The following is a 27,858-nucleotide window of genomic DNA, read 5'->3' on the forward strand; positions in this document are numbered from 1 at the left end:
TCGAGGAGCCCCGTACCCTGGCGCACCAGGAGAAGGCAGTACAGCAAGTGTGGACTAATCTCCATCAGTCCCGTCTGTATTGGATAGCGGGTGCACCTTCGCACGCTGCGTTTTCTCCGGGCACTTCTGTTTCCTCCCACACGTGTAAACACTCGTTAATTGGTCGAAAAACATCTTAATGTATAGAGGAGCGCAGAGCTTGGGCAATTGTCGGCAGTGCCGGCTCACCGCCTGGCTGGGATTGTGAGATTCACTTTGCATGAACGACGATGCTATATACAAAACTTATGAATGAAGAGTTTTACTTTTAAAATGTATCCTGTATTTGGACCCAGTATCTTGCCAATAAACTGTTCATGGGATTCCGAATTGTGATGTTCAAAGCAGAGTATGGGACCGCAGTACGAAAACCGAGCTTCTGGACGTGTTCATGACATTATTTGTTTTTCTAGAATGTTGACGTCTTATTGTTTTACAATCATGTTGCCGTTGCTAGCTTTGAAGTTAACGTTTTACTTAACAGTACAAGGCTAGACATTGCTATTTTGTTCTTTGAGGTCTTTATATAAATATACTATTAAAAAAAAAACACCCCTTGACAAAGTTTATTGTTTTGCTTGCAAATACAACATTGTGTCTACAGGATGAATGATAACAACCCTTGCTGATAGCAGCCTACGCTCCTTCAACAGCGGAATAGCAAAGCTACGCAAACTTCAATTCCCGCTCACGACCAACACCGGGCGACGAATATTTGAACCGGTTCTGAGCCCTCTGCTAGGATGACTCAGTCTTAAAGGAGTACTCGGTGCAGTGTGTAGACATCAGTACTGGGAAGACAAAGGTGGCCAGGTGTGGTGCTGGCCACCTCCCCTCTCTTCCCTACGGGGGGGTCTTTATCTTTGTTGTGACCTGCAGTGCGGTGTTGGTTGAACGCTGTGTGGATCAGACGAGATGGTCTGTCAGACCTCGGCATGGGTGGCGAAATCGATAAGTGAAGTTCACGGGAACGGTCACCATGGTAGCAGTGATAGAAGAGCGATGAGGAGGTGACCGACCGCCAGTGAGCGACCAGAGTGAATTGGCGAGTGTGCTGGATCATCAGTCACACGGACTGCTGCTTTACTCCGAATCCTATCCGGTGCAGCACTGACGTCTGAGTTGGGAACTCCTCAACAATGGGATCCCAACTCTGGCCGATGGCATGTTTGACTTGGGTGCCACGGTGGCGATGTTAACTACCTTGCCTGGTATACAGGAGGTCGTGGGTTCGATTCTGACCCTGATGCCTGTATATTTGGATTTTTCTCTGGTCCCTCTGGTTTTCCCCCCAACATTTAGAATCGACATGCGTGTCGTGTATTTGGCTGCTATAAAATCCCACAAGTCATTTGTGGTCACAGGTTGCTTCTGAAAAAGAGCTATGCAGCTCAGTGGGCCTTACCTGGTAAAATGTTTTTGTTTTAAAGACTTGGCAGACAAAATCAACAGCGGAGCTCGGTCGATGAACGGCTCTCACTGGGAAGCGCAGGCTTCAGAGAACACCCTCCGGGGAACCGTGTACCCATCGCACAAATCCTTTATTTCCTTAAAATGTCACAGTTCATTCGATTGCTGCACAGGAATTGGCACTTTAAAGATAAGACGCACGTTTAAAAGTAACGCGTAACAACCGATGATGCATTATGGCAAAACATCCCTGGGCAGTGAACGTAAGTATTACCACTTGACCGTTTCTCTCTCTGGTGCTGCTGCTGGTCTCCCACACGAACAAACGCGGCATCGACGTCAACCCCCGTGGCACGGGTCTCATCATCTCGTGGGCATGTCTGAGACCGGGAGAGGTCAAGGGGTCGCGAGCGAGTGGGCAGGAAGCTGCCGACAAACTCTCCCGCGGGAAGCGCACGGCACAGCGCTGCCCGGACTTACTTCCTTGCAGCCTCGGCCGTTACGCCCAAACGCGTGGCGTCGATATGTTCTCCGCTCACATAATTCCCCGTTCCCATAATCCCCCGTTCCCATAATCCCGCACGGCTATCCCGTGTCTTCTTTACTATGACGGTGGCCCTCTTCATCGTGGTTGTGAGCATCACCGTCGCTGTAGCCGCCCTGCTGGGTGACGATGGCAGCGGCGTCCTGGTGGAGTGGCGGCTCCGTGTTGGGCACGGCTTCCCCGGGGGCGGCCACCTGCCGCACCGTCACGTTGACGCGCGACTCGCGCAGGTAGCGCGCGCACACCTCCCAGTCGGCGGCGCTCACGGCGTCCGGCTCCGTGGCACTCACCCCGGGGTCGCCCCGGCCCGAGGGATCCGGCTCCGCGTGGTCCCCCGCGGCTTCCCGTGGGTACGAGGGCTCCCGCAGGCACTCTGGGAGCGCGCCGCCCGAGTCGAGGATGCGTGGCACGGCGTGGTAGCGCAGCCGTGACTCCCCCGACATCACCATGACGTCGCCGCTGTGCATGAAGAGCGGCAGCGCCGGGTCTTCGCGCCGCAGCCCTCCGAGTAGGAACACCGCGGAGCAGCCAAAACTACGCGCGGCACGAACACCACGGTGAACACCGCCGTGAACACCACGCGCGGTGATAACCACGCGCGGCACAAACACCGCGGTGAACACAACACAGTGTATGAGTGAGAGGCGAGCGAGGATGGCGAGTACTCATACTCTTTGGTTCTTTCCGTAAAGTCACGTAGGTGAAAATAAAAATAATAAAATTAAAATAAGTAAATTAAATTACGACGTTTCGGGCGCAACACAAGCGTCCGTCATCAGGTGGGGACAACCACAGCGAGGATGCGAGTGAGTGAGTGGGCCTGCGAGCGAGCGAGTGAATGGGTGAGCGAACGAATGGGTGAGCGGGTGAGGCGCTTGCCTGAAGGAGACGAGCGGCTGGCTGAGGTCCAGTTCCGACTCGTCCACGTGAGGCCCCAGGGCCGAGTCGGCACGGTAGAAGTTCAAGATGGCCGCCTCGGCACAGAACGTGGGGAAGCCGCAGGCGGCGGCGAGGATCCCGGCCACGCCGGAGACCTCCACGGGGAGACTCGAGCGGTGGTGCGCAGAGTATCGCTGCTCTCACATATCACACACCGCACACACATATCACACACCGCACACACACATCACACCACACACACATCACCCACACACACACCACACGCTATGCACACACCACACACACACGCACCACACACACACCGCACGCACTACGCACGCACCACGCACACCACACCACGCACACACCACACACACCGCATGCACCACACACACACCACACATGCCACACACCGGGCATACACACACACCGCACACATCGCACGCTTTCAGTTGCGCTTCATGTCTGTCCAGTGCTCGTCGAGCGACATTGGCTTCCGGTTGCCGAACAAACACGTTATAAGGTCGCACTCAATACACACAAAGTGCTTGCCACAAATGAACCACGATACCTCGCTGACCTCGTCAAGGAGCATAAACCATCGCACTTGGTCAGCGTAGGTTTGTGAAGCGGGAGCCCATGATCCGTTTCGGATATCGCACCACCGATGTTTAGCCGTGGCCGGGAATAGAAGTTCACATACACACAGCAGCGGACACTGCACACACGCACTGCACACACCACAGCACTTACCGTGCTCACATTATCAGAGGCTCGGCAATACCGCGTTTTCACTCTCTACTGGAGCAAGTGGGAGTGAGTGGGAGCGAGCGAGCGAGCGGGATCACTCATTGGAGTGAGTGGGAAGCGAGCGAGTGGGGAGGCTGCGGCCCACCTTGGTATTCCAGTTGTAGTGGTACCCCAGCGTGACCCAGCGCAGCTTCTCCAGGAGGCTCCGTGGCTCCCGCGGGCCCTTGCCGGCCCTGGGGGAACAGAACGCGGGGGAACAGAACGGAACGATCGCTCGGCCACGTGGTAACCAATCGCAGCTCCTCCACCGAGTGACACCGCGAGGAACGTGACCCCCCCCTCCCGCCGGCTCCCCGTGGTCACGCCGGTTTGGCCGTAGCTGCTACACGGGGGATCTTCGTTTTTTTTGTGGGGAGCTCCCTCACCTGATGCCTGAGGCCCACACGTCGTCGCGCTGCGGATCGTGGGCGTCCAGGTTGCACACGTTGGGCTTCTGCGGGTACAGTTTGAGGCACTGGCGCACCCAGAAGCGCTGGCCGCTCGGCAGGAAGGGGTTTACGATGAAGATGAAACCTGCGGGGTCACATGTCACGGCCCCGGCTCCGTTTGTAACAATGCCGTGCTTGCTTCTCTGCATAGTCCCCAAACGCAGGTGATCCACAACCAGCATGAACATCCGTAATAGGTTTCTTTGCGGGCTAGATCGCCTTGCGGGTACGATGATGTTTCTTCAACGATAACCCTCCACCACCCGACAACGAACCAAATCAAGTTGTCACCTGGGGAAATATACCAATTGGTTTGTCTTTACCCCCCTCCATCCCTTCCCCCCCCCCTCCATCTTCCCCCGTGGCCCCTCCCGTGGCCCCTCCCCCCATGCCCCCCACGGCCCCGTACCGGGGTATCCGTTGAGGCCGTAGGCCCTCCACTGCGACACAGGCTGCAGGCCCACTCGCTGGGCCTCACCGTCGAGTCCCGACGCCTCCAACCGGGCGCGATAAACCTGGGGCAGCATCCAGGCACGCACGGGACGCACGGTGAGACTCCTGTTGCCATGAGAGACTGCGGGGTTACGGGGACGGCAGAACGGCTCACAGCACTGGAACGGTTAAGGGGGAGGGGACGGGGGGAGTCAGGTGTAAGTGCATCGTCTTAGTTATGACTTTGTTACGATTTTGAGCCAGCTGGCCAGCGTTGGTGAATTATTACACAACTGGCAGTAACCGTGACCGGGACGTCGATCCACGTCTGACCGATTCCCTGGAGGTCTGGACCAACGAGCGGCTTAACCGGACTTTCTGGCCGGGTTACAGAAAACCTCTCTCCCTGCTCCCTCCTCAGGGTCCAGGAGGGGGTTGGGGGTTCAGGGGGGGTGGTTTCTAGAAATGTTTAATCCTGGCAAGACCCTTCTTGATATCAGGGCTCCACGACAACATTCGACCACTATCGAGTAGTGACACAGCCAACACGGTTGCGTGGAGCATGGTATCGACATTATTGCAACTCGCTACTCTACGTGACGTCTGGCAAAACCATTCCCAAGCTGCAGCGTTCACAAAATTGTCTGGCACGTGTCGTGACGAGCGCCGCAGGATCCGACCGTGTCCGTCCAGTCCTCGCCAAGCTGCATTGACTTCCGGTTGCTGAACGAATACATTGAGTTGCCAGATAGAAGGGTAGAAAACCAAGTATCATATTTTTTACTGGCAAATGAGGTTCCAATGGTGTAAATGCTTACCCCGAGCGCTCATACTCTGATGGTGCATTGTCTTTGAGTTCCAACCCATGTGAGACTAGGCTCTAAGGAAAGCTGTCTCGGGTGTGGACCAATCAACTTCAAGGACAGTGCATACATTATCAGAGTTATGTCTTTTGTTTGCATTATGACTGCAGGTATTGTGGTCTATGCAAACATGACTCCTTGTAAAAAAGGTGTCAGTTTTGTTGCCAGATAGAAGAGTAAAAAAACAATTATCATATTTTTTACTGGCAAATGAGGTTCCAATGAACACATTGAGGTCGCACTCATTACATACAAAGGGATTTCCACGCATGAACCACAATCCCTTGCCGATCTCGTCAAGGACCATAAACCATAATCACACGAACTCCGGTCATCCTCGCAGCAGCAGCGGCTTTTGACTGGCCATCAAACAAAGATGGTCACTGGATCGTGCGCTTTCAGATGCGCTTCTGTGGCCGTCTGAAATGCTCTTCCCTCCGATATCAGGAAGCCACTGGAGCTATGCATTTTGAAATCTAGAATGAAAACGTATTTCTTTAGAAATGCTTTTTGTTTAGTTTGTCGTCCTTCCCTCACACCTCCGATTAGCACGGTTGGCTCCGGATGGTGCAAAATAAGTTCTACATACATACTGTACAGACAAACCCATTGGAGTGGCCAGGAGATGTGGGCAGAACAGCAAGTGTGTTCATCACCCATCTGTGTCGACATTGTTTCTAGATTTGAAGCTTTCGTGACTGCAAGGATTCATATTCTTAGGTTTTTTCGGTAAAGTCACGTAGGTAAAAAATTAAAATTTATAAAAGTAAAATAAAAATCACGACGTTTCGGAGGCAACACAAGCTTCCGTCTTCAGGTGGAACCGTCACAGCCCGACAGCTGTATCAAGTAAATGAGAGATTACAAGAGATACCACTCCGTATATAATATATAATGGTTGAGGGGGGAAGGGCCAGGAACGGCACACTTTTTATTAATATGGTAAGGTGAGGCTTAAGACTAAGAATAGACTGCATAACAACGACATTGTTTTTAGTGTTACCATAAATACCGGGGTCCGGCGTGGGGAGGGTGGGGGGGGCCCCTCACCGTGTCCGGGTGCCGTGCAGCCTCGCGCAGGTCGAGCACGCCGCCCAGGTCGGGCGGTGGGCGGCGCCGGCGGTAGAACTTGAAGAGTTGCCGCATGGCCTCCTCGCCAGGCTCCACCATCACCGCCACTGCGGGGACACGCGCAGTCGCCGTGGTGAGCAATGGGGGGTGGGAGGGGGGAGCCGTGGCGACTGCATTGGAGCGATCGGTTGCCTGCAACTCGGTTGCCTGCAACTCGGTTGCCTGCAACTCGGTTGCCTGCAACTCGGTTGCCTGCAACTCGATTGCCTGCAACTCGATTGCCTGCAACTCGGTTGCATGCAGCGGAATCTCCTGGACATCTGTGAACAAGAGCTTGACTGCTCGGATTCCTCCAGTATGAATAAATATTCTGAATCGCGTGTACACAATACTCTTAGTAATACACTTGGTGTTCTATCACAGCACAGATCGCACAAGGTCTCAAAGCGCTTGACATGAAGCTTGTTACGTGATAGAGAAAGCCTCGCATACAGACCGGTGAGTTTTAAGACGCGATTTAAAAAGGGAAACACTCAGATTTCCAAACATCTCGCAAAGGTGGCAAGATGTTAACTACCTCGCCTGGTATACAGGAGGTTGTGGGTTCGATCCCGACCACAACACCTGTATATTTGGAGTTTGCGTGCCTCTCTCCCCGTGGTCGCGTGGATTTTTATCCTGGTCCTGTTGTTTTTCCCTCCACATTTAGAATCAACATCACGCGTTTAGAGTATTTGTCTGCTATACATTTCCACATGATAAGCCACTTCACTGAGCTATCAATTGTGGCCAGGTCACTTCTGAAAAAGAGCTACACAGCTCAGTAGGCCTTACCTGCAAAAACAAAAGTGTAGTTTTAATAGTTTAGTTTAACAACCACAATCGTGGAGCCTGGTTGCAAAAATCTCCCTCTCCCATAGAACAACAGTCTGGCCTTTGGAATCAGGGAACCGATTCCAAAGGCCAGTGGACTATAGAACTTAAGCCATATCGGTGAGATTATTAGGAGCCAACTCATTCAAGGCATTAAAACGTGAGAAGAAGCATCTTGAAGTCTATTCTGTGATTTACAGAGAGACAGTGCAGGGAGGAAAATAGTGATATGGTCACGTGGTTTAGTCGCGAGCACCTACATCGGCTACATGGAAGAGGTGCTGCTCGCCAACAGCACTTGCCCCAACAGCCTGTGCAGGCTACACGGGGTGCATCGTCTTTGTGCGCGTGTGTGTTCGTACTTACCTCCCGGCAGCTTTGTAGACTTGGCCAATAATGTGCAACTACAATTTGACGTGACCCAACGAGTGTGGCTCAGGACACCGTCATCGGCCGCGCGCGTGCGATTGCTGCCGTAGTCGCCGGGCGACCGAGGCAACCAAATCACAAACGGCCGAAGGCTCGAGCGGGGTATCCTGGGAGTGAGGAACCCTGGGAGTGAGGTACCCTGGGAGTGAGGTACCCTGGGAGTGTGAGGTGTCGCCCTCAGTGGGCAGACGAACCGGATCCGTGGGACGCGAGCGATCCCCGCTAAGGCGGGCGCGGTTGGGCAAGATCTGAGCGTCGAAGAGAAGCTTCACCCCTGGGTGCCAGTGTGATTGGTGCGCCCCGGTGGTGAGATGTCCCTCTCCTGGTAGACGAGGTCGTGGATTTAGATCCCGACCACGACACCTGCTGTATATTTGGGGTTTGCGTCTCTCTCTCTCTCTCTCCTGTGGTCACGTGGATTTTTCTCCGGGTCCTCTGGTTTTTTTTCTCCACATTTAGAAACGTGCGTTTAGAGTATTTGGCTGCTATAAATGTCCACGTGATAAGCCACTTCGTTGGGCTATCATTTGTGGCCAGGTCGCTTCTGAAAAAGAGCTACATAGCTCAGTGGGGGTCTTACCCGTTAAAATAGAAATAGTACAATAGTTTAGTTTAAAGTTTAAATATATGCCAGAAGAAGATGCGTACGAGTCCAGATTAAGTGGTTCTGCACAGCACTCAAACTGCTGCGCTCTGAACACACGGCAGCCGACTGAGAAGCGTTTCAGCAGGCATGCCCGGCAAGAAGTCGCCACAATCGTCACTGGACACACCCAGAGGTGGCGGCGTCGGAGGTTTCCCGACGCCACATCGGGTGCTTTGACTTGACGAGAATGAAAAAAAAACTCAATTCACATGGACAATATTTAAGCAGCCATCGTTTTTATTATATTATGTCTTTGATGTTTCAGTGCGATCCTCTCACTCAGTTCGACATTTCCAAGCACACGGTTAGAATGGCAATTAGATTACACATGCATACATGTCCACACTGCACACACACACTGCTGCATTGGAGTTGTGCTAAAATAAAATATTGTACCCATGGCACACACCAAAGTATGGAGAGGAGTAGAGTCAATGGGTGGGAGAATGGGAGAGGGAAGAGAGACGAGAAAGAATGGGAAAATAAGAAAACAAGGAATGGAGAATCAGGAGCCAAAGGAACGCCGTACAGGAATAAGAAGGAGGCATGACTGGGCCAAGATGTTGGGGATGAGATGATGAGAGGGAAGAGAGGAGCGAGCACACGTGAGCTGCACAGAGCGGCGTCTGTTCTCACAGGGGGCGGGGGAGAGGGGAAGGGTTCAGAGCGGGGGTTGCCACACAGAAGTCACGTGATGTACGGGAGGCTTGAGATGATTTAGATATACTGAGAAACAATCGGTTTCTCCTGTTTGAGTGAACAGCGTGTACTGCACTGTTTAAACAACATTTACCGGCTCTACCAAACTTGTTAAATGCATGCGTGGGCAGCTGTCGGGCGTGTTGTTACGAGGGTTAGCACCGGTCTGTTCCCAATTGTTCCCCAACCCACCCTTCGTTTCCCCAACAGCAAATAGACACGGCAGCCTGGGGCAGCAGTCTGGGACGTCGCTGGCAACGAGACCCGGGCCACGCGCAAAACAACGGAGCGATTAAAAGCGCATTGTTTGGCTCGCGGTTACACGCACCAAACCGTGCGAGTGAAAGGCGGTCTATTCAAACATGACTCCTTGTAAAAAGGTGTCAGTTTTGTTGCCAGATAGAAGGGTAAAGAACCAATTATCATATTTTTACTGGCAAATGAGGTTCCCATAGTGAAAGGCGGCTATTGTCTTTGCGTTTCTGGTTTGGCTCAAGTGACCCCCCCCCCTCCTGCAGCCACTTCACCATCTCGCCGGCGCTCAATGATTTGATTCGATTGGAGAATCGAAGGGTCGACCCATGAATTGTGGCGATGCGTTGCATTGCGTGGGGCAAGGTGGGTGGAACCGTGACAGGCCTAACACGCACCGCTGGCGGTTAATAATTCACCGCGTACGCCAGAGAACGGTGAAACCGACGCCGATTACTGCACCGCGCAGCCTCGAATTACGAATGTACGTGTATAAGGTTGACACCATGACCGCCGTAACGATTTGCGCCCGGGAAAAAGTGATATTGTTTGGGTAAATCCACTAATCAGATCTCTGAATCAAATCTAAATGGCGCACAATGCAGAATTGTCTCTATTCATACGTGAACAAAAGCAAACCATGAATATGAACGTGTAACTTGAAACGTTGCGCGTGCAATGCACAATGCGCATAAACAAAAGACGATCCTCTCCAAGCGTAGATCAACTGTTAGCCTACGACGGGCGAACGCCGCTTAACACGGCTCGCGGCTCGTACGGAGCGAGCGCTGCCCTCTACCGCGCGAAGGGATCTCGGAGGTAGCTCTGCGACATCCGCTTCCCGCGGGCCATTCTGCAAGGCGACCGTCGGGTCCGCACCGCTCTGCGAGTGATCCCAGTGGACGCTTCGTCTCGCGCCAACAGCGCAATCGGGATATCATTTGGGAGGAAAAAAATGAGTTGAGGACGGACAATGTCCGGCTGTTAAGAAGCTGCGAGGGGGGGGGGTTGGGTTTCCAGGAACGCCAGCATCACGCTGCGGCTGCCCCCCGCGGATGCCGGTAACCAGACGCTGGCGCTCCGCCAGTCGTGGACGCTAGCGCTCCGCCCCGGCTGCCTCGGCGGCGCCGGGGAGCTGGCACTTGGCGACGAGCGTGGCGAGCCGGCCCTGCTGGCTCAGGCGCTGCGTCTCCGTGCCGCCCCCGATGCAGCGCCCGTTGACGAAGACCTGCGGCACGGTGCGAGCGCCCGTAGCCAGCGCCAGCGCTTGCTGCAGGGCGCGGCCGTCGGCGCGCCGGTCCAGCTCCACGGCGAGGTAGCGCGCGCCGATCTCGTCGAAGGCGCGCTTGGCCATGGTGCAGTAGGGGCACGCGGTCTTGGAGAAGATGACGACGCAGTTGGAGGCCACCGTGTCCCGCACGTACTCGCCCTCCGCCGTGTCGGGCGGCCGCGTCCACAGCGAGTTCCCCATCCTCGCCGCCCGGCACCGCTGAGCGCAAACGGGCGGCACCACAACGCCGTCCGGCCTTTTAGAGCGGACGCGGCCAACTTCCACAGCACGCCCGAGCGCTTGTGTCACACGTTAACTCGCAATGTCCCGATAGCCGTGACGACGCTGCACCGCCGCCCGACGTTCGCTCTCCGAGAGAGAGGAGGGCTCGAGAGGTGGGAGCAGGGACCACGGACACGACCGGGAACGGCAGCAGCCTGGTGGAGAGTCATCGCTAACAACTGCCCAAGCTCTGTTGGTCCTCTGTATGTTAAGATGTTTTCAGACAATTAATGAGTTTCTACACGTGGAAGGAAACCAAAGCACCCGGGGAAAACCCACGCAGACAAGGGGGACAACAAGAGATGGACATTTGCTGTACCGCCTTCTCCTTGCGGAGCCAGGGTATGGAAACTCGATGCACACGGGAAGGGCGTTTCAGATTTGTATTATCAAACAATCCTCGTTTCCTCCAGTGCTGGATTGCAGACCAACGTGCATCGTAGCCCCCACCACCACCTGGCTTTGCCACGTCACGTGGCCTGTACGATATTTTACCATTTTTTTTCCCGCAACTCCCTTGTAGCCGACTGTACGGCGTGGTCCTTACCTTTATTTTCTTCAGATAATAAAAAAAACTTATCCCAAAATAAAAAAATGTAAATCTCCCGCACTGTACGCACAGCGAAAGTTAACGAGCTTGGTGTCCAGGCAAACTAAACTCAAACTAAACTAGTTTACTTTCCCAGGTAAGGCCCACTGAGCTATGCAACTTTTTTTCAGAAGCAACCTGACCACATAGGATAGCCCAGTGAAGTGGCTTATCACATGGACATTTTATAGCAGCCAAATATTTTCAACATGTATGTTCATTCTAAATGTAAAGTGAAAAACCGGACGACCCGGAGAAAAATCCACGCGGCCATGGGGAGAGACAAGCAAGCTTCAAATATACAGCAGCAGGCGTCAGGGTCGGAATCAAACCCACGACCTCCTGCACACCAGGTGAGTTAGTTAACATCTCACCACTGTGGCCTCAAGGTCAGGGAGCCGGGCCGGCACCCCACGGATCCCGTGCTCAACCCGGAGAACCACCTGCGATTAAGCCAGGCCCTTAGGGGCACGCGAGTTCATGACCTCAGGCTGGTCATCAATTAATTAACTCAATTTTGGAACTTGAGGATCAACAAATACCAGTTTAACTGCCACGTGATGAACAATCAGCCGGGTGCCGGTGGCTACGCTGCACGTGGCTGACTGTAATCCAGGAGGCAGCAGCGAGCTGGATTGGTGGATCACCGTACACCGATGTTGAGCAACTCCCTTACTGCGGGCGTCGAGGTGGTGTCGTACCCTGGGCTCGCCAGGACAAGGCAGCACGGCAAAACGTAGCCTCCGCCTGTTCCACCGGCGTTCGGGTTTTCTCCCACATGTAAACATTCATTAAGTGGCTGAAAACATCTTTAGAGGATCGCAGAGCTTGGGCAATTGTCGATAGCGCCGGCGCCTCCGGCTGGTCGACTGCCTTCCCGCCCTTCCGTGGTTCCTCCTCGTGCCTCCCGAGTCGTGCTCTCTCTACGAGAGCGAGCAGATGATGGGCGGCTGCGCGCTACGAGTTGACGCGATTGCTATTCCAACAGCAGGCTGCTTGGGAAAGTGCAGTGGCCCCTTTGCAATGACAAGAGCCAAGCGCCGATCACAGAGGCAGTTTTGTGAGATCTTCTTCCGCGGACCATACTCCCAACACACTAGGTGAGTCAAGCTCAGTCATTCGAAAGCGTGGCTGTAGAGGTGAATTTGTAAGTGTCTCTTGAAGGAGACGATGGAGGTGATGCTGCGAATGTGCAGAGGGACGGCGTTCCAGACTGTTGGGGCAGTCTGGAACGCCATCGCATTCTGCAGCTCTGCAAAACTTTTCCAATCTCCCGCGGTATGCGGTGCCATTTCCACACGGACGTGCGTGGGAAGTCCGTGCGGTGGTAATCATTGGTGGTTCGCATCGTCGCAAATTATTAACATTCTGCCGACTGGAACTCTAAACCGTGCCCTTCCCCTACACGCTCCGAACCGTCCCACACACGGTATGAAACAAGGCACACTCGGCTACCTGCAGAAGCACTATTTTATTAATCAATTACAACCTGACTTTCTCGCACCTAGACACAAGCATCGCTCGAGCTGCGTTGTTAACGCCGACTTAATTGTCGTCAAGTCCGAGCACTACTTCGCCTGCACGTAACGGAGCGCGCCTCAGTGATAAATATCGAAACTTTTGCAACGAAAAAAGAAAATGAAACATTGCAGACCACCACGACCAGCTTGTGGAATGAAAAGATTTAAAGCTGCGTGTAGCGTTCATATCAAGTAAACAAAACCCGAGGCAGCTCTGTGAAGTGAGAATGACCGTCTAGACCAGGGGTTGGCAACCAAAACAACAAGGGACGTTGTTTTCAATTTCGTTTAAAAAAAAACCTCAACATTTTGAGAGTTGCAATGCACACGCGGCGAGTACGCGAGGCAGTGGTCCTTAATAGATGACGTCACGAGGCAGCCCTTGAGGAGCCGCACTCACCTCTAGAACCCCAGGTTGCCCAGCCCTGCGCTAGGCCCAGCCTTTGGATCACTCCTCTCAAGCACTTCCCCAAGCAAAAGGGCTCTCTAACTTCCAGTGCGCACGCCCACACAAACTCGCCACAATACTCCCAATTAAATGCACATTTAATAATAATTTGAACTTGTAATGCGCCGCACGGTATCCGCTCCCCGTTCTCGTAGACGGAGAGAACGATTGGGGGGCGCGACGAGGAACCACAGACAAGCGGTGAAGGCAGCCACGCGGTGAGTCGGTGCTAACTGTCCAAGCTCTGCCGTCCTCTAGCGCGGTGGTGGTTCTGAACCTTGTTGAGCTACTCTACCCCCCTTGCTGAATTTATTTTCAACCAAGTAACCCCCTCGCCCGACCCAACATGGTTCGGAGAAATACATTGATTAATAATGAACAGAAATATTTTCACCAATTGTCCATTTTGTGAGGTGTCCTAACTAGCTAGGAACTGCAAACAAATAAAAACAAAATCAACAGACGCGCTGGGTGCGTGACGTCATGTGTTCACGCTCGCTGGTTACTCTGGTAAACCACATTGTGTACGATCAATGAGTTTAAAACGGTCTTCTATATAGTTCTAGGTTACCATATGGATTTAAAATGTATCAGCGTTATTTTATTGGCAGATTCACATATGATTATTCACCAATGACTCTCATGTATGATATAATTTCACACATTTATGAATAACCTCATCACGTACCCCCCGGCTGAGAATCACTGCTCTATATATTCAGGTGTTATCAGCTAATTAATGAGTGTATACACATTACGTCATTGCAGACCGGCAGTATTTTGTGATGAACGCGGGACTGTGGTGGTGCTGGAGTGTGGGGCTGGCCTGACCTAGCCAGCGGCAGCTCTGCTCGTGCAGAGAGGCACACTCATCGGGAAACGCATCTCTTCACTCAAAATTTATTTTATTTCGATTTAAAGCTTTCGTGACTACAGGGATTCATCTTCTTGGTTCTTTCGGTAAAGTCACGTAGAAGGGAAATAATAAAATGAAATTCAGATGCTGTCTTTCCGACAGACCTGTTCTTCACCTGAGGACGGCTGCTTGCGTTGTGGCCGAAACGTCGTGAGAATTGTATTTTATAATGTTTTATATTTATTATTTTATTATTTCCCGTCTACGTGACTTTACCGAAAGAACCAAGATAAAAATTTCTTGCACGTGCCGTTGAAAATGTAATTACTCATCTGTCAGTCCCTGTCTTTTCTTGATCACACACAGCTGAAACGCCCCCTTGTCATTTGCGTATGTGTACACTTTTTACATTTTCTGATATTTCCATGCAAGGCTGTGCCGATGGATCAACCGCTACCTCCACTTACTCCTCATCTCCACTTGGCTCTATGGGTCCCTCGTCATGACTTGAATTCCTGTCCACAATATGAACACAGTAATGTTCGAGCAGAGATTTCTTGCTCCGATCATGATCGGTAGACCCGCGGTGCCTGTGAATGGCATTGCGTACCGCTGCTATGCGTAGCTGTGATTATAGGAAAGTGCAGAGGTGCTCGCCAACGTCAGGAAGCTGCCAATCTCCAAAAATGCCAAAATCCTCAATCAGTGGCCACTGCCCACACTCAATTGGTAGCAGAGAACCTGCCGACTTCCTATAGTAATACAAATAAAGACGCTGCAAATGGACAAATGTGACACGGAAACGTTGAACGGGGACACTTAACAGGTCGAGAAATTTGAATTTATAAACGGCAGACGCGGTCCGGCGCAAATGCTCGAAGTCGTGTTGCGTTTTAACGGTTACTTCCAGATGCTACAGCAAGTCTCTAGAGAGATGCACTGACACAACCGGACCCTAAAACTCTGAGAGCCAAACTCGTTGGGCAGGAGTGGAGTTGGCGTGTGCGTGGGGCGCTGGGCAATGGCACCTGTACCAATTAACATCATCATCATCCCGTCATATCTGTATTACAGCACGTCCCATGTAAACCGCCGAGTTGAATCGACTTTAAGCAGGCGGACACTTTCCAAAACAATGATCCGCGTTAGCTGAAATCAACGAGCATAAATAAAAACCGCTTGCGTGCATTTGTGCGTTGCATCTCAACTCGGCCAGGTTTGTGCGCGTGCAGCGGTCCGAGACTTGGCGATGCAGGAAGCAGCAAGAGGAGACGACGGCGCGTGACCTCTGTGTATCGCGAGCAGCAGCAGCAGCAGGCAAGTCCCTCCCCGCCTCCCCCCGACCCCCAAGCGGAGCAAGCATCCTGACGCGAGCGAGCATGCTCCTTCTACGATGCTTCATATGGACCCGCAGGGCGTGCCGGGGCAGGTCCCGCGTCCTTGCTCGCCACACCCCGGGGGAGTCTGCCGGCCATAGTTCTGCGCATTCCTCCATCACGCCGCGTGCAACGACTTGGCGGCCGGCGCCGGTGCCGCCACCACCTCGCCCTTCATGAACAGGTCCTTGTCGTAAACGACTCGCACGAGCAGGGAGCAGCTGGGGCACGTGGCGACGTCCTCTCCGTTCTCCAGGTCCTCCTTGCTGATGGCGAAGCGGTCGCCGCATGGGCACGGGTAGTAGTAGGTGTCCGTCTCCTCGTCGAACTCAAAGTCCTCGATCTCCACCTCGTCGTGAAACGTCCCCTCTGGCTCGGCCATCTTGGGCGCGGGGGCGTCAGAAGTAGTCAAGGCGTCTGTTGACCGGGAAGAAACAATTCGGGGTTGAAATTTGCAGCCATCTTCCAAGGGTCTACAAACTCAAGTTGCCCGCGTACGGAACCTTTGTGCAGCCAACGTTCTGACCGTCTGTACGCGTGCCCGCACTGAGCGACTGCGCGGAGGCAAATGGAGCAAAGGGTCATCTCGTGCGGGGCGGAGGCGCGGTCACAGACGCGCAAATCTGTGGGCAAGAGGGGTCACGCTCGCAGGTCGCTAGACAATTTTTTGGCCGAGTTCAACTGTGACACCACTGTGGCCGTTGCCGCGGTCAGATGCCGAGTGAGAACAACGCTGCAGGGAACGATAAACACCGGCAGGGGGCTCCCTCTACTCCTCGACCCGGCGAGAGCCGAAGTCTGCCGTGTCCACGTTGGTCGACGTCATGCGCTCCCCAACTCCGCAGCCCTGGTGGCACCTCGCACGAGGGCTCCGTGCGCTCGCGCTCCGCCGCAGGAGACGACGTTCGAGTCCCGCGGAGACACGCGGGGAAGAGAAGCGATACACCAGAGGCGTGCAGACTCCCTCCACGTGCGAATATCATCAAGTGCTTCTCAAAAAACTGTACATCAGTTTTGGATTTGTTTTTCTGTTCCCAGCCATGAGACGCGGACACGACACGGGAGAATTCTCATCTGCCGCCGTGTGTAGGAGGCCGTGCCTCTACCAAAGCTCAGGACAAAGACCGCTCTTGCAGCAGACCAAGCGCTTCTGAATTCCGACCACCATCGACTCCCGATCACCACAATAGTCCGCCTGCAGTGGCTGAACATGTTCACATGGGACTTGTGTTGTAGACGAATGGCCCAATCGCGGCCATTTGTGAGCGCCCTGCTGCATTTCACGGGCGTCTAGGGAACTGTATGACTCACGATGCGGAATACATGAGGGATGTACACCGCCTTGACCAGGGGGACGCTAGGACTTGTGCGTTTAAATGAGGGACGCCATAGGCGTGTGTCCCTCATTTAATATACTATATATATTTATATAAATGTAATATATTTACATACTATATAATAGGTTACAGTGCAGGGCAATGCCCCTTCTTCACAGCGCATGGTGAGGCAAGTGAGGTGGTAGTGCCATCTCTATGCGCTGTGAAGAAGGCCCATTGCCCAAAACGTTGCCTATTTGACATATATTTATATTTAAAGCAAAAGTGCTTTTTAGTTTTGTAACAGCACACAGCTCCACCACTCCGGGCTTTTCTCTCGTAGCCACACTGCCAGGTTGTGCCAACTCGCCTGTCACCTGGACCCCCCCTTTGACGCAGAGTTAATGAGCAGTGGTAAACAACAACAACAATTTAAAATCAGAGTGGGGCGCCGAGTCTTCATGGCGCCCTGATGACGTAGCTGCAGCGGCGTTACAACACAGCCAGCCCCTACCGCTCTCAAGTCGTGCGGTCTGGCGGCCCCCCAATCAAGGCCACAAGTACCCCCTCCCTCCCCCACAGCCCCAAAAACACAACTACGTTTCCGACGACTACCACTGCCAATACGGAGGTATTAATATGTCGACGGCTCCAGTCAACACGGTGTTAGTAAGGAGGTCATTTCACGTCGTGTATTCGTATTTTGTCGCCGCACCGTGGAGCTCACGTTTTCTCGAGCACATTTTCATATTTCCCTGCACAGTTTCCACGCCGCAGCCTACCTTGAAGGCTTTCGCACTCCGTGCGCCCCACAGGTTAGGTAGGTAACACTACTTTCGAGGGTGCTTCCATCACTAAGCGCTTACCCTCACCGTGACTTTAGATATTTTTTTTTATCAACTAAACATTTAAAAAAATGTTACCAGGTAAGGCCCACTGAGCTATGTAGCTCTTTTTCAGAAGCGACCTGGCAATCACAAATTTTAACTCAATGAAGTGGCTTATCATGTGGAAATGTATAGCAGCAAAATACTCTAAACACGCGTGATGTTGTTCTAAATGCGGAGAAAAATCTACACGACAACGGGGAGAGAGACACGCAAACTCCAAATATACAGCTGCAGGCGTCAGGGTCGGGATCGAACCCACGACCTCCTGTATACCAGGCGAGGGAGTTGACATCTCGCGAGATGTTCCCGAAGCGCTTCCCCCTCACCGTGACTTAGGCCTCGGCAAGGTAAGTTACACTTTTGACTGGGTAAAAGGGTAAAGGTGTCGACATGCCAAGGGGTAAGGTAAAGGGTAGGGTAAAGGTAGCTCGGAAGAATTACCCGGTAGGGTAAAGGTAGTGCGAAGTATTACCCGGTAAATACCGCTAAAAGCTCCGTGGCGCAGTCCGTGGCCTCCATTTAATAAAGAATATTTTTTTAAACTTTCTTTTTAAAAAACATCGCTTTTTTTTAATGTACTAGTAATGGCAGAACTCCACGACTCCAGGAAGTGGCCCCGAAGCTTGCCATAACGTAAGGGGACAGTGGCCAATTACAGCCAAGAATATAGTATTGTCATCAGTATGACATAAGTATACCAAGTTTGCAGTTGATACCAGAGGTGGGACAAAGTCATTGTTATGCAAGTCCAAGTCGAGTCGCAAGTCATCAAATTCATGACTCGAGTCTGACTCGAGTCCAAGTCACATGACTCGAGTCCACATCTCATAGGTGGGACAAAGTCATTGTTATGCAAGTCCAAGTCGAGTCGCAAGTCATCAAATTCATGACTCGAGTCTGACTCGAGTCCAAGTCACATGACTCGAGTCCACACCTCTGGTTGATACCACATTGGGAAGTGGGTTAAAATTGAGTTACAAGATTTGAGGAAACGACGACGACGACAACAACGACAACAAGCGTGTAAAATGACACATGAAAAAGGTTTATAACGGTAAATGCTAGGTAGAGCGCTTTATCCATATAGAATACTCTCGATTATTCAAAATTTTCACGCTTTCTTTAAACTCTGTTGGTGTTGTATCCTCAAATCTTGTAACTCAACTTTAACCCACTTCACAATGTGGTATCGACTGCAAACGTGGTATACTTATGTCATACTGATGCAAATACTATATTCTATCATAAAAAATTGAAAACATTTTAAAACATTATTTTTATGTTATGTTTCGGCTTGGGTCTAATTGTCCATAATCAACTGACGTTGGCTGTAATTGGCCACGGTCCCTTACGTTATGGCAAGCTTCGGGGCCACTTCCTGGAGTCGTGGAGTTCTTCCATTACTAGTACAGTACATTTAATAAAAACGTGCTTTAAAAAAAGGTTTTTTAAAGAATATTACTTATTAAATGGAGGCCACGGACTGCGCCACGGAGCTTCTAGCGGTAAACAAGGCACCGTATTTACCGGGTAATGCTTCGCGCTACCTTGACCCTACCGGGTAATTCTTTCGAGCTACCTTTACCCTACCCTTTACCTTACCCCTTGGCATGTCGACACCTTTACCTTTACACTTTTACCGCTAAAAAGGGTAAATTACCTTACCTTGCCGAGGCCTAGTTGTAATGAAGGTCGTCACAGCAGTACCGGTACCAGACCTCGACTCAAACCACCATCTCCCGCTGCCAACTCGCGGCACGGTCAGTCGGCGCTTTACTAACAAAGGCAGCTATCCTGCCATACGCGCATGGGGACGTACGGTGCTAAAGAAGTTAAATACAGTACATACTACATACAGTACCGACACGCACAGGTGCCCACGTGGCCCCACGGAGAAGCGGATATCCGACAAGGTGAAGGCCGCGTCGGAGTGCAAGTCTAGCTGAGAAGGTCGAGGCGTGGAAGTCGAGGAGAGAACGGCGGGATGAGAAGGTCAAGACGGGAAGGTCGAGGTAGAAAGGTGGAGTGGAGGCGGTGGAGGGATCGAGGTTGACTCACCGCGAGGAGGAGGAGGCGATGGACTCCGCGCGTCAACTCGCTCGGAAACATCCCCAGTGGGCCTCGACTACGGCAAGCGCGGAGCGGTCACCCGCGTGCACTTTACAAACGCGTTCCGGGCCGCTCGCAACCGCGCATGCCCATTGGACGACTCTACAACAATAAAATAATAATAAAATCGTCTGTCGTTGAATAATGTAACTTACTCTTTGGTTCTTGTGGTAAAGTCAAGTTAAATATAACTTACTTGTCAACTCAACAATTGTTTTTTTTACCCTTCCATCTGGCAACATACTCTGATGGTGCATTGTCTTTGAGTTGTGCGCCTTTTGGCGTCATCTGGTCCAACACCATGTGAGACTAGGCTCTAAGGAAAGCTGTCTCGGGTGTGGACCAATCAATTTCAAGGACAGTGCACACATTATCAGAATTATGTTTTTTGTTTGCATTACGACTGCAGGTATTGTGGTCAATGCAAACATGACTCCTTGTAAGGAGGGTGTCGGTTTTGTTGCCAGATGGAAGGGTACAAAAACAATTGTCGTGTTTTGCTACTGGCAAAGGAGGTTCCAATGGTTACGTGTCAACTCCTTATCAGTGTCATGCGTTTGGAGTATTTGGCAGCTATAAATGTCCACATGATAAGCCACTTCGTTGAGATATCGTTTGTGACCAGGTCACTTCTGAAAAAGAGCTTTATAGCTCAGTGGGCCTTGGTAAAATAAAAAGTTGTATTTTCTATCTACGTGACTTTACCGAAAGAACAAAAGAATATTAAAAAGTTGTAATAGTTTAACATCAATGACTGCAGCATCCGGCAGAGGGCGCGACACGCGGACACTCCACAGATGCGCGCCTCGACATACATATTTTTTTTAGGGGCCGTCCATAAATGACGTCACGCGATTTTGGACTATTTTTTACCCTCCTCCCCCTTCGTCACACGGCGTCACAAAAAGTCAGACCCCCCCCCTCAAATATGACGTCACAAAGCTCTGCCCCCCCCCAAATTTTTTTTATAAAACACGCTTCAAATCGCTTTAAACTATTGTCATTGTAGTGCGTATTTAATGTGGCGCTGCACTCTGATGTTGTATGAGAAAACATTTATTAAACAGTATATTTAATTAAGTAGAACGTGTTGTCTGTATTTATTTAAAGGTACGCATTTTAATGTGACGTCACATTTCTCAAACCCCCCCCCCCCTCGTCACACATCGTCACAAATGTCTGACCCCCCCCCCCCCCCCCCAGTAAGTTCGTGACGCCATTTATGGACGGCCTCTAAGACACATTAAAACATGTGGCCCGTATTGAAACGGCTGTGCGCCGTATGGACCTGGAAACTCAACTTCCCTATACAAGAATACGGAGTAAACCGTGTGGGTTGGCGGCAATGATATAAATAACGATATCAGCAGACTCGGCATATCCGTCTCTGCACCTAGACAACAAACTAAGGACTCCTGGTTCTCTCGGCAAAGTCACGTGGGTAGAAAATAAAATGAATCACGACGTTTCGGGCGCAACACAAGCGTCCGTCATCAGGTGTGTTGCGCCCGAAACGTCGTGATTTATTTTATTTTATACTCCCGTGACTTTACCGAAAGAACCAAAGAGTTTGGATTCCTCCAGTCACGAAAGCTTCAAATCAAGATGAAGGACTCCTGTTGACACAACAGATAATCTCGCCACGGCCTCTCTGGCAGGGCAACACATCTGGAGCAAGTTTGGACATGCTGCTGAAAGTGTGCGCTCTCAGAAATGTCGTGAGGTTCTGGAGGAAGTAACACTTGTAATTGCTACAACACTTCAAATCTAGATTGAACACTTGTAATTGTTTGTCTATACGTGCAGAACGGATCGCGAGTAAAGGAGAACATCACCATACTATTTGGTTATTTCGGTTAAGTCACGTAGGTAGAAAAAAAAGTAGCCGGATCGATTAATTCCCCACCCGCATCCACTATGCCGCGTAGCTGATGGGATGTGGAGTAAAAAAGTCCCTCGATCATCCAGCAGCAGAGAGGTCACGGCTGATGCTGGAGATGTTAACTACCTCGTCTGGTATGGAGGAGGTCGTGGGTTCGATCTCGACTCTGACGCCTGCTGCTGTAGATTTGGAGTCTACGTGTCTCTCTCTCCCCGTGGTCGCGTGGCTTTTTCTCCGGCTCCTCCGGTTTTTCCCCCTCCACATTTAGCATCAACATCACGCGTTTGGAGTATTTGGCAGCTATAAATGTCCACGTGATAAGCCACTTCGTTGAGATATCGTTTGTGGCCAGTTCGCTTCTAAAAAGAGCTCCACAGCTCAGTGGGCCTTATCTGGTAAAATAAAAAAGTTGTATTTTCTGTCTACGTGACTTTACCGATAGAACCAAATAATATAAAAAAAAGTTTTAATAGTTTAACATCAATGACTGCAGCATCCGGTAGAGGGCGCGACACTCAAAGAAAATAAACACGCGGGCACTCCAAAGTTGTTTTCACTTTGTAAGTTGTCTGGGCCGCACTAAATACCACCAGGGGCTGCCAGTGGCCCGCGGGCCTTGCGATAAAGAACACCGCCTTAAGTGAAACATCTCCCTGGATTGCTGCTGATTTGAATAGGTGATCAGCTCATCGTGTACCTATAGGATTGGCAGACTGATGCCCGCTTGCAGGCCTGGGTGCTGACTCACCTCGTGCCGCACAGAGACTGCTGCCACTGAGAGTCCCCTCGGCTAGGCCGCATGCAATCATCGCCGCCGACTCGCAGTCTGATGCCCGTTCGACAGAGCCAGCCTCTCGGTCACCTCGTGCCGCACAGGGACAGCTGCCACTGGGGGGTGCACTTAAATTAGTTTTAGATGAGATGAAAGTCGCTTAAAGCGTGTAATGCTTTATCAGAAACACATCAACATTGTTAAGTTGTATTATGCAACTGAGCCCATGTCCTTACTGCAGACAAATGGACCACATCTGTAACCTCATTCTCAGTCACCGTGCACGAGGGATGGTGGATCACACCGAGACTGCGAAACCTTCCCGTCGCGAGAAGGAGCCATACCCTGGCCCGCCAGGAGAAGGCAGTGAAGCAAGAACGGAGTGCGCTCGTCCCGTCTGGATGATGATGATCGAGCGTTGCCCACCTGGCGAGTGCGGGATTACTCCGGGACCTCCGATTTCCTCCCCACGTGTAAACCACTCATCATCGATTGGCCGATGACACCTTAATGTACATATATAGGGGACCGAAGAGCTCGGGTAATTGTTGGTTGGCGTTGGCTCACCGCGTGCCTGCTGCTGCTTTACAACTCGTCAGCGGTTTCTCCTCCCGGCGCCTCTGAGTCGTCCTCCCTCTCTCTGTGAGAGCGAGCGAATTACCGCACGGCGACAAGTCGACGTGACTATAACGGAATAATAATAATAATTATTATTGTTATGATCTACACAGTTCTACGATCAGCACCGCGCGGTGTAACCAAACCCGTTCGCATTGTTCATTGTTCGCGCACACGACGGCCGCTGGACACCGCCCGGGTTATTTCTGCGCCGTGTTTAGCGCCGAGCGAGCCTCTCTCCGCGGTTATTTCGGTCCGTGCGCGCGCGCTGCCCTTGATGAGCCATCACGGCAGCGCGCGGGGCGCCACGGATTCATGGCAAGCTGTTCATAATTGCCACGTGTGATATTCCGAACTCTTCTTACTCGACGGGTTGCAACCAAAAAGCGTCGCCAGGCTCATTGAGTGCCAGGTCGGCTCTAAGAATCCTCAAATAAAAAACTAAAGTCCAGGTAAAGCCCACTGAGCTATATACTGTAGATCTTTTTCAGAAGCGACCTGGCCACAAATGATAGCCCAACGAAGTGGCTTGTCGTCATGTGGAAATGTATAGCAGCCAAACACTCGAAATTCGTGTTTCTAAATGTGGAGGGAAAAACCGGAGGACCCGGAGAAACATCCACGCGACCACGGGAAGAGAGACGTGCAAACTCCAAATATACAGCAGCAGGCGTCAGGGTCGGGACCGAACCCACGACCTCCTGTACCCCAGGCTAGGTAGTTAACATCTCCTAGCCACCGTGATGATGATGAGAGAGAGAGACACTCAAACTCCAAATATACAGCAGCAGGCGTCAGGGTCGGGATCGAACCCACGACCTCCTGTATACCAGGCGAGGTAGTTAACATCTCCTAGCCACCGTATCCTCTCCATTGGCCGCCCCCTCCCCTAAGCCAACGGTGTAAATTCCACATTGCTATGGCAATTTTCCACACATGATCGTAGAAGGATGATACAACTTAACACGCGTTCGTCAACAACGTTGTGGCCTTAAAAGGGAGGCATATATAGTAGGCGACGTTATAGGCAATGTCCCTTCTTCATGAATGATACGGTACACGGCCGCGTACCCTCATCGCAGTCCTTTGATCCGTCGTGCGATGACTGCAGACTGATTTTACAGTGTAAATGTGATTAAAATTAGCATTGTTTAACGTATTTATTTATTGATTCCCTGTACTGTATATACAGTACAGATTATCTGATGATTTAGTGTTTGTCATCACAGATTTTGCTGCACCTTGAAAAGCCAGTTTCTGACCTTGTGTGAAAGCCCTCTGCGACACGCGACCCGGGCTCCAGCTGTCAGTGAACAGATATGATTATTATTATTTGCAGAGAATGAAAATCAAAATGGTTGGTCATCACGGCAACTACTATCAAACCCCCCAGGCGCTTCACCTTTGCTTCCTTCCGTCTCTCAAATCTTTCAGCTGTGGACAATTCCTCTTCACGCCACAGAGGTCTGCTCTGAGAGTCTCATCATCATCATCACCACTCCCACGTGGTCTTATTTTCCCCTTCGTCGCCGGGCGCGACTCCAGTGCCCGTCTCGGTCACCTGCTCCACCCCCCCCCCTCGTCCACCCTGCACACCACGTGTCCCGCCCATCACACCCTCATCCTTCTATCCTCAACCTCCGAGTTGCTTACCCTATCATCATCCTCCTCCTCCACCCCACGGGACCCACTCACCACAACCTCCTCCTCCTTGTTACATCTAAAATCCTATCCTGCCACGTTATGTTTTTAACTTGCACGTTTCCTACCCTATCCTCCTCTATCGTATGAAGGTGTCCCAGCTATCACAACCTCCTGATTACATCTGCAATGCAACCGACAAGTTATTTACCCTATCCTCCACCGTGCACACGTGTCCCACTCATCACAACTTCCTCCTGATGACATCTACAATTTATATACATGTTCTACTCAGATCTTGAAAATTGTTCCATTTCGATTTAAAGCTTTCGTGACTGCCGGGATTCATATTCTTGGTTCTTTCGGTAAAGTCACGTAGAAGGGAAATAATAAAAGAATAAAAACAAAAGATAAAATAAATCGAAACCTCGTGAGAATTTTATAGTTTTATTTTTATTAGTTTATTATTTCCCTTCTACGTGACTTTACCGAAAGAACCAAGAATATTGTTCCATTTCTCCACGATACGACTGGCATCCCTCACGCACACAGACCTCTCTCGTCGAGAGCGAGGAGTGAACGCTGCGCGGCGCCGCGTTTACAAGTTGACGTCATCATTATCGCGAAAGGGCTTCTCATCGTTCACGAGGGGGCTGCTTTGATCATACTTCACCACGCTTGGTCAAGCGGGAGCCCGTGATCCGTTTCGGACATCGCGCCACCGATGTTTAGCCGTGGCCAAGAATTGAAATCAGGTTCCCTTGGTTCATCATAAAAGGCAGGCAGCGTGTGAACCACGTGCATTGCCACCTCTTCAAATGATCTCGTCAAGGAGCAGAAACCATCACGCAGACTCCGATCATCCTCGCAGCAGCGGCTTTTGGCGAACCATAAAAACAAAGACGGGCACCACATCGCACGGGTTCAGATGCGCTTCTGCGGTCATTTGTTGTGACATAGCCAACACCGTGGCGTGTAGCGCCGTGCTGCGAGCGTGTGTAGTGACAACACTACACGTGTACACAATTCTCTGGCGCCTGTCGTGACCGTCCAGTGCTCGCCGAGCTGCATTGGCTTCCCGTTGACGAACGAATACTTCGTTATTGGGTCGCACTCATTACGCACGAAGCGCTCGCCTCATATGAACCACGATGCCTCGCTGATCTCGTCGTGATTTTTGTTTTTATTTTATTTTACTTTCTGCGTGGCTTTACCGAAAGAACCTAAGAAGAGAATAAACCACCACCACGCAAACTCCGATCATTCTCGCAGCAGCGGCTTTAAGGGTAACCATCGAGCAAAGACGGCGGTCGTCGCATCGCGCGCTTTCAGATGCGCGTCTGCGACCGTCTGGAACGCTCTTTCGATATTACGAAGGCACTGAAGCAATGCACTTTAAAATCTAAATTGAACACGAATTCCTTGAGATCTGTTGTCCCTTCTCCCGCACCTCCGAATAGCACGGTTGGCTCCGTTCAAGATACACGGACACATTGCCCACTCCACGGTCCTCAGCCGTTGGCTCATGCGTTTCTATTTATCGTGCCACCAAATTCTATTTGTTGCGGCGAGAATGCTCGCTTATAATAACCGCTTGGCTGGCATGGCAAGGACGCGGGCGCGCGTGTATGTGTGTGTTGGGTCTTTTTGTACAATTCATTAGCCGTGGCACCCGTGCCCCGTCATGGGAAAGAATGTGTGGGCATCTCAGCTGTTTGGCATAGCGAGAACAAGGGGTTATTTCTGCAGCAGGGCCTGGCCACGGGGCGGAAAGGGCAGGAGGCGAGGTGGATCCATAATGCTCAGACGTTTGCGGAATCCCGCGTGTTATTTTCGTAGGTGCTAATTTGGTAATGAGCAGCAATAAGTGTCTGTCAGGCGTTTAAATCAACCACCCCTCCTCCCCACACCCCGGGCGCTATTTGGATGTGATTGTTGAACGAGCTTCACCTTTTACAAGCGAGGCTCAAAACAAACCACTGCTGTGAAGGGGCTGTGCGTTCGCGTTCGGTGGCTGCGAGCCTGAGACTCGTTTTAAACACCTCTATTGATCATAGAGGTGGTATATCCTTGCTTTCCTGCGTCTGTGTTGTGCTGTTCACGTGGCAATGATAACATCTGCCACTGCTCCTTCATACGGGGTCTGGGTCAATGATTTTTATCGTGTTATTCTATTTATTTTCACAAATCACAGAGGGGTTATTTAAGCTATTTGAACGAACGTTCAAACTAGCTTCCACTAACATCAATGAACGATGCATTCAATATTTTTTTTAATTGATTTAGTATTTAAAGAAATGTCCAGCTGCCTTCTTTAGGATACTTAAGCACAGTAATTTAACTCGTTCGTCTTCAATCGATTTTTTTTAATATAATCTGAAAGGGAAGAAGACACATAGACGTTAATAATGATATAGATACGATATTTACTTAAGTAATAAACAATTTAAATGTTTTAATGCTGGTGTTAAAATAAAACTATGGGGCCACCTTGCTGTATATGTTACCCTGCATATACAGCGCAACAACAAACTACAAATTCCGCAATGATTAAAAACTATATTTACTGCTCGATCAGTTCGTTTGTTGTCCTTGCCCCGCACCTCCGATTAGCACGGCTGACGAATCGGGGCGACTGCCCCGGGCCCCGCGCTTTGGGGGGCCCGCGCTTCGACATGACGGTGTCCTATGTAACTCCCAGGGTTAGTTTGAAGGCGTTGGGGGCGCCACACCCCCTATGGACGGCCCTCATTGCAAAGATCCTACAATGCAAACTATAATCAACAATTTTTTTTTAAAAGAAGGATGTTAAACATTTCACGGACAGACGACACGAGTGATGTAGATGTATTACGGACAGCAGCAGATACACAAAGACAATTAATGAGAAAAATTCGAGAATAAGCAGAGTTAC

The 27,858-nt window shown here is 51.1% G+C and overlaps 3 protein-coding genes across 4 annotated transcripts; all 3 read right to left on the bottom strand.

The window, feature by feature from the left end:
• Nucleotides 1-1,561: 1,561 nt before the first annotated feature.
• Nucleotides 1,562-20,090, bottom strand: ALKBH1 (alkB homolog 1, histone H2A dioxygenase). Its single transcript, XM_078614148.1, has 7 exons — nt 19,981-20,090; nt 6,456-6,583; nt 4,520-4,625; nt 4,048-4,195; nt 3,768-3,855; nt 2,873-3,066; nt 1,562-2,527 (listed from the first exon to the last, which is right to left on the bottom strand). The coding sequence occupies exons 2-7, from the start codon at nt 6,573-6,575 to the stop codon at nt 2,035-2,037; spliced, it is 1,149 nt and encodes a 382-aa protein (XP_078470274.1). The 5' UTR covers nt 6,576-6,583; nt 19,981-20,090; the 3' UTR covers nt 1,562-2,034.
• Nucleotides 8,644-20,065, bottom strand: GLRX2 (glutaredoxin 2). 2 transcript variants are annotated; one of them, XM_078614150.1, is made up of 2 exons: nt 19,981-20,065; nt 8,644-10,864 (listed from the first exon to the last, which is right to left on the bottom strand). In XM_078614150.1, exons 1-2 carry the CDS (start codon nt 20,029-20,031, stop codon nt 10,472-10,474), a joined length of 444 nt encoding a protein of 147 aa, XP_078470276.1. In that variant the 5' UTR covers nt 20,032-20,065; the 3' UTR covers nt 8,644-10,471. The 2 variants fall into 2 exon arrangements, with proteins under 2 accessions (XP_078470276.1, XP_078470277.1); XM_078614151.1 differs by lacking the exon at nt 19,981-20,065 and adding an exon at nt 19,588-19,713.
• On the bottom strand, nt 15,152-20,069 carry DPH3 (diphthamide biosynthesis 3). Its single transcript, XM_078614152.1, has 2 exons — nt 19,981-20,069; nt 15,152-16,133 (listed from the first exon to the last, which is right to left on the bottom strand). Exon 2 carries the CDS (start codon nt 16,096-16,098, stop codon nt 15,835-15,837), a length of 264 nt encoding a protein of 87 aa, XP_078470278.1. The 5' UTR covers nt 16,099-16,133; nt 19,981-20,069; the 3' UTR covers nt 15,152-15,834.
• Nucleotides 20,091-27,858: the final 7,768 nt, after the last annotated feature.

Source organism: Lampetra planeri, chromosome 43, assembly GCF_965212315.1.
Source record: "Lampetra planeri chromosome 43, kcLamPlan1.2.h2, whole genome shotgun sequence".
NCBI classification, from domain to species: Eukaryota; Metazoa; Chordata; class Hyperoartia; order Petromyzontiformes; family Petromyzontidae; genus Lampetra; species Lampetra planeri.

Excerpts from the sequence above, each read along its gene's own strand:
- GLRX2 (XM_078614150.1), bottom strand. The coding sequence starts at position 20,031 with ATGTTTCCGAGCGAGTTGACGCGCGGAGTCCATCGCCTCCTCCTCCTC. Across the intron at positions 10,865-19,980 it reads ATCGCCTCCTCCTCCTCGCG|CGGTGCCGGGCGGCGAGGAT; the intron begins GTGAGTCAACCT and ends GTTTGCGCTCAG.
- ALKBH1 (XM_078614148.1), bottom strand. The coding sequence starts at position 6,575 with ATGGTGGAGCCTGGCGAGGAGGCCATGCGGCAACTCTTCAAGTTCTAC. Across the intron at positions 4,626-6,455 it reads CTGCACGGCACCCGGACACG|GTTTATCGCGCCCGGTTGGA; the intron begins GTGAGGGGCCCC and ends ATGCTGCCCCAG. Across the intron at positions 4,196-4,519 it reads CGGCCTCAACGGATACCCCG|GTTTCATCTTCATCGTAAAC; the intron begins GTACGGGGCCGT and ends GTGACCCCGCAG.
- DPH3 (XM_078614152.1), bottom strand. The coding sequence starts at position 16,098 with ATGGCCGAGCCAGAGGGGACGTTTCACGACGAGGTGGAGATCGAGGAC.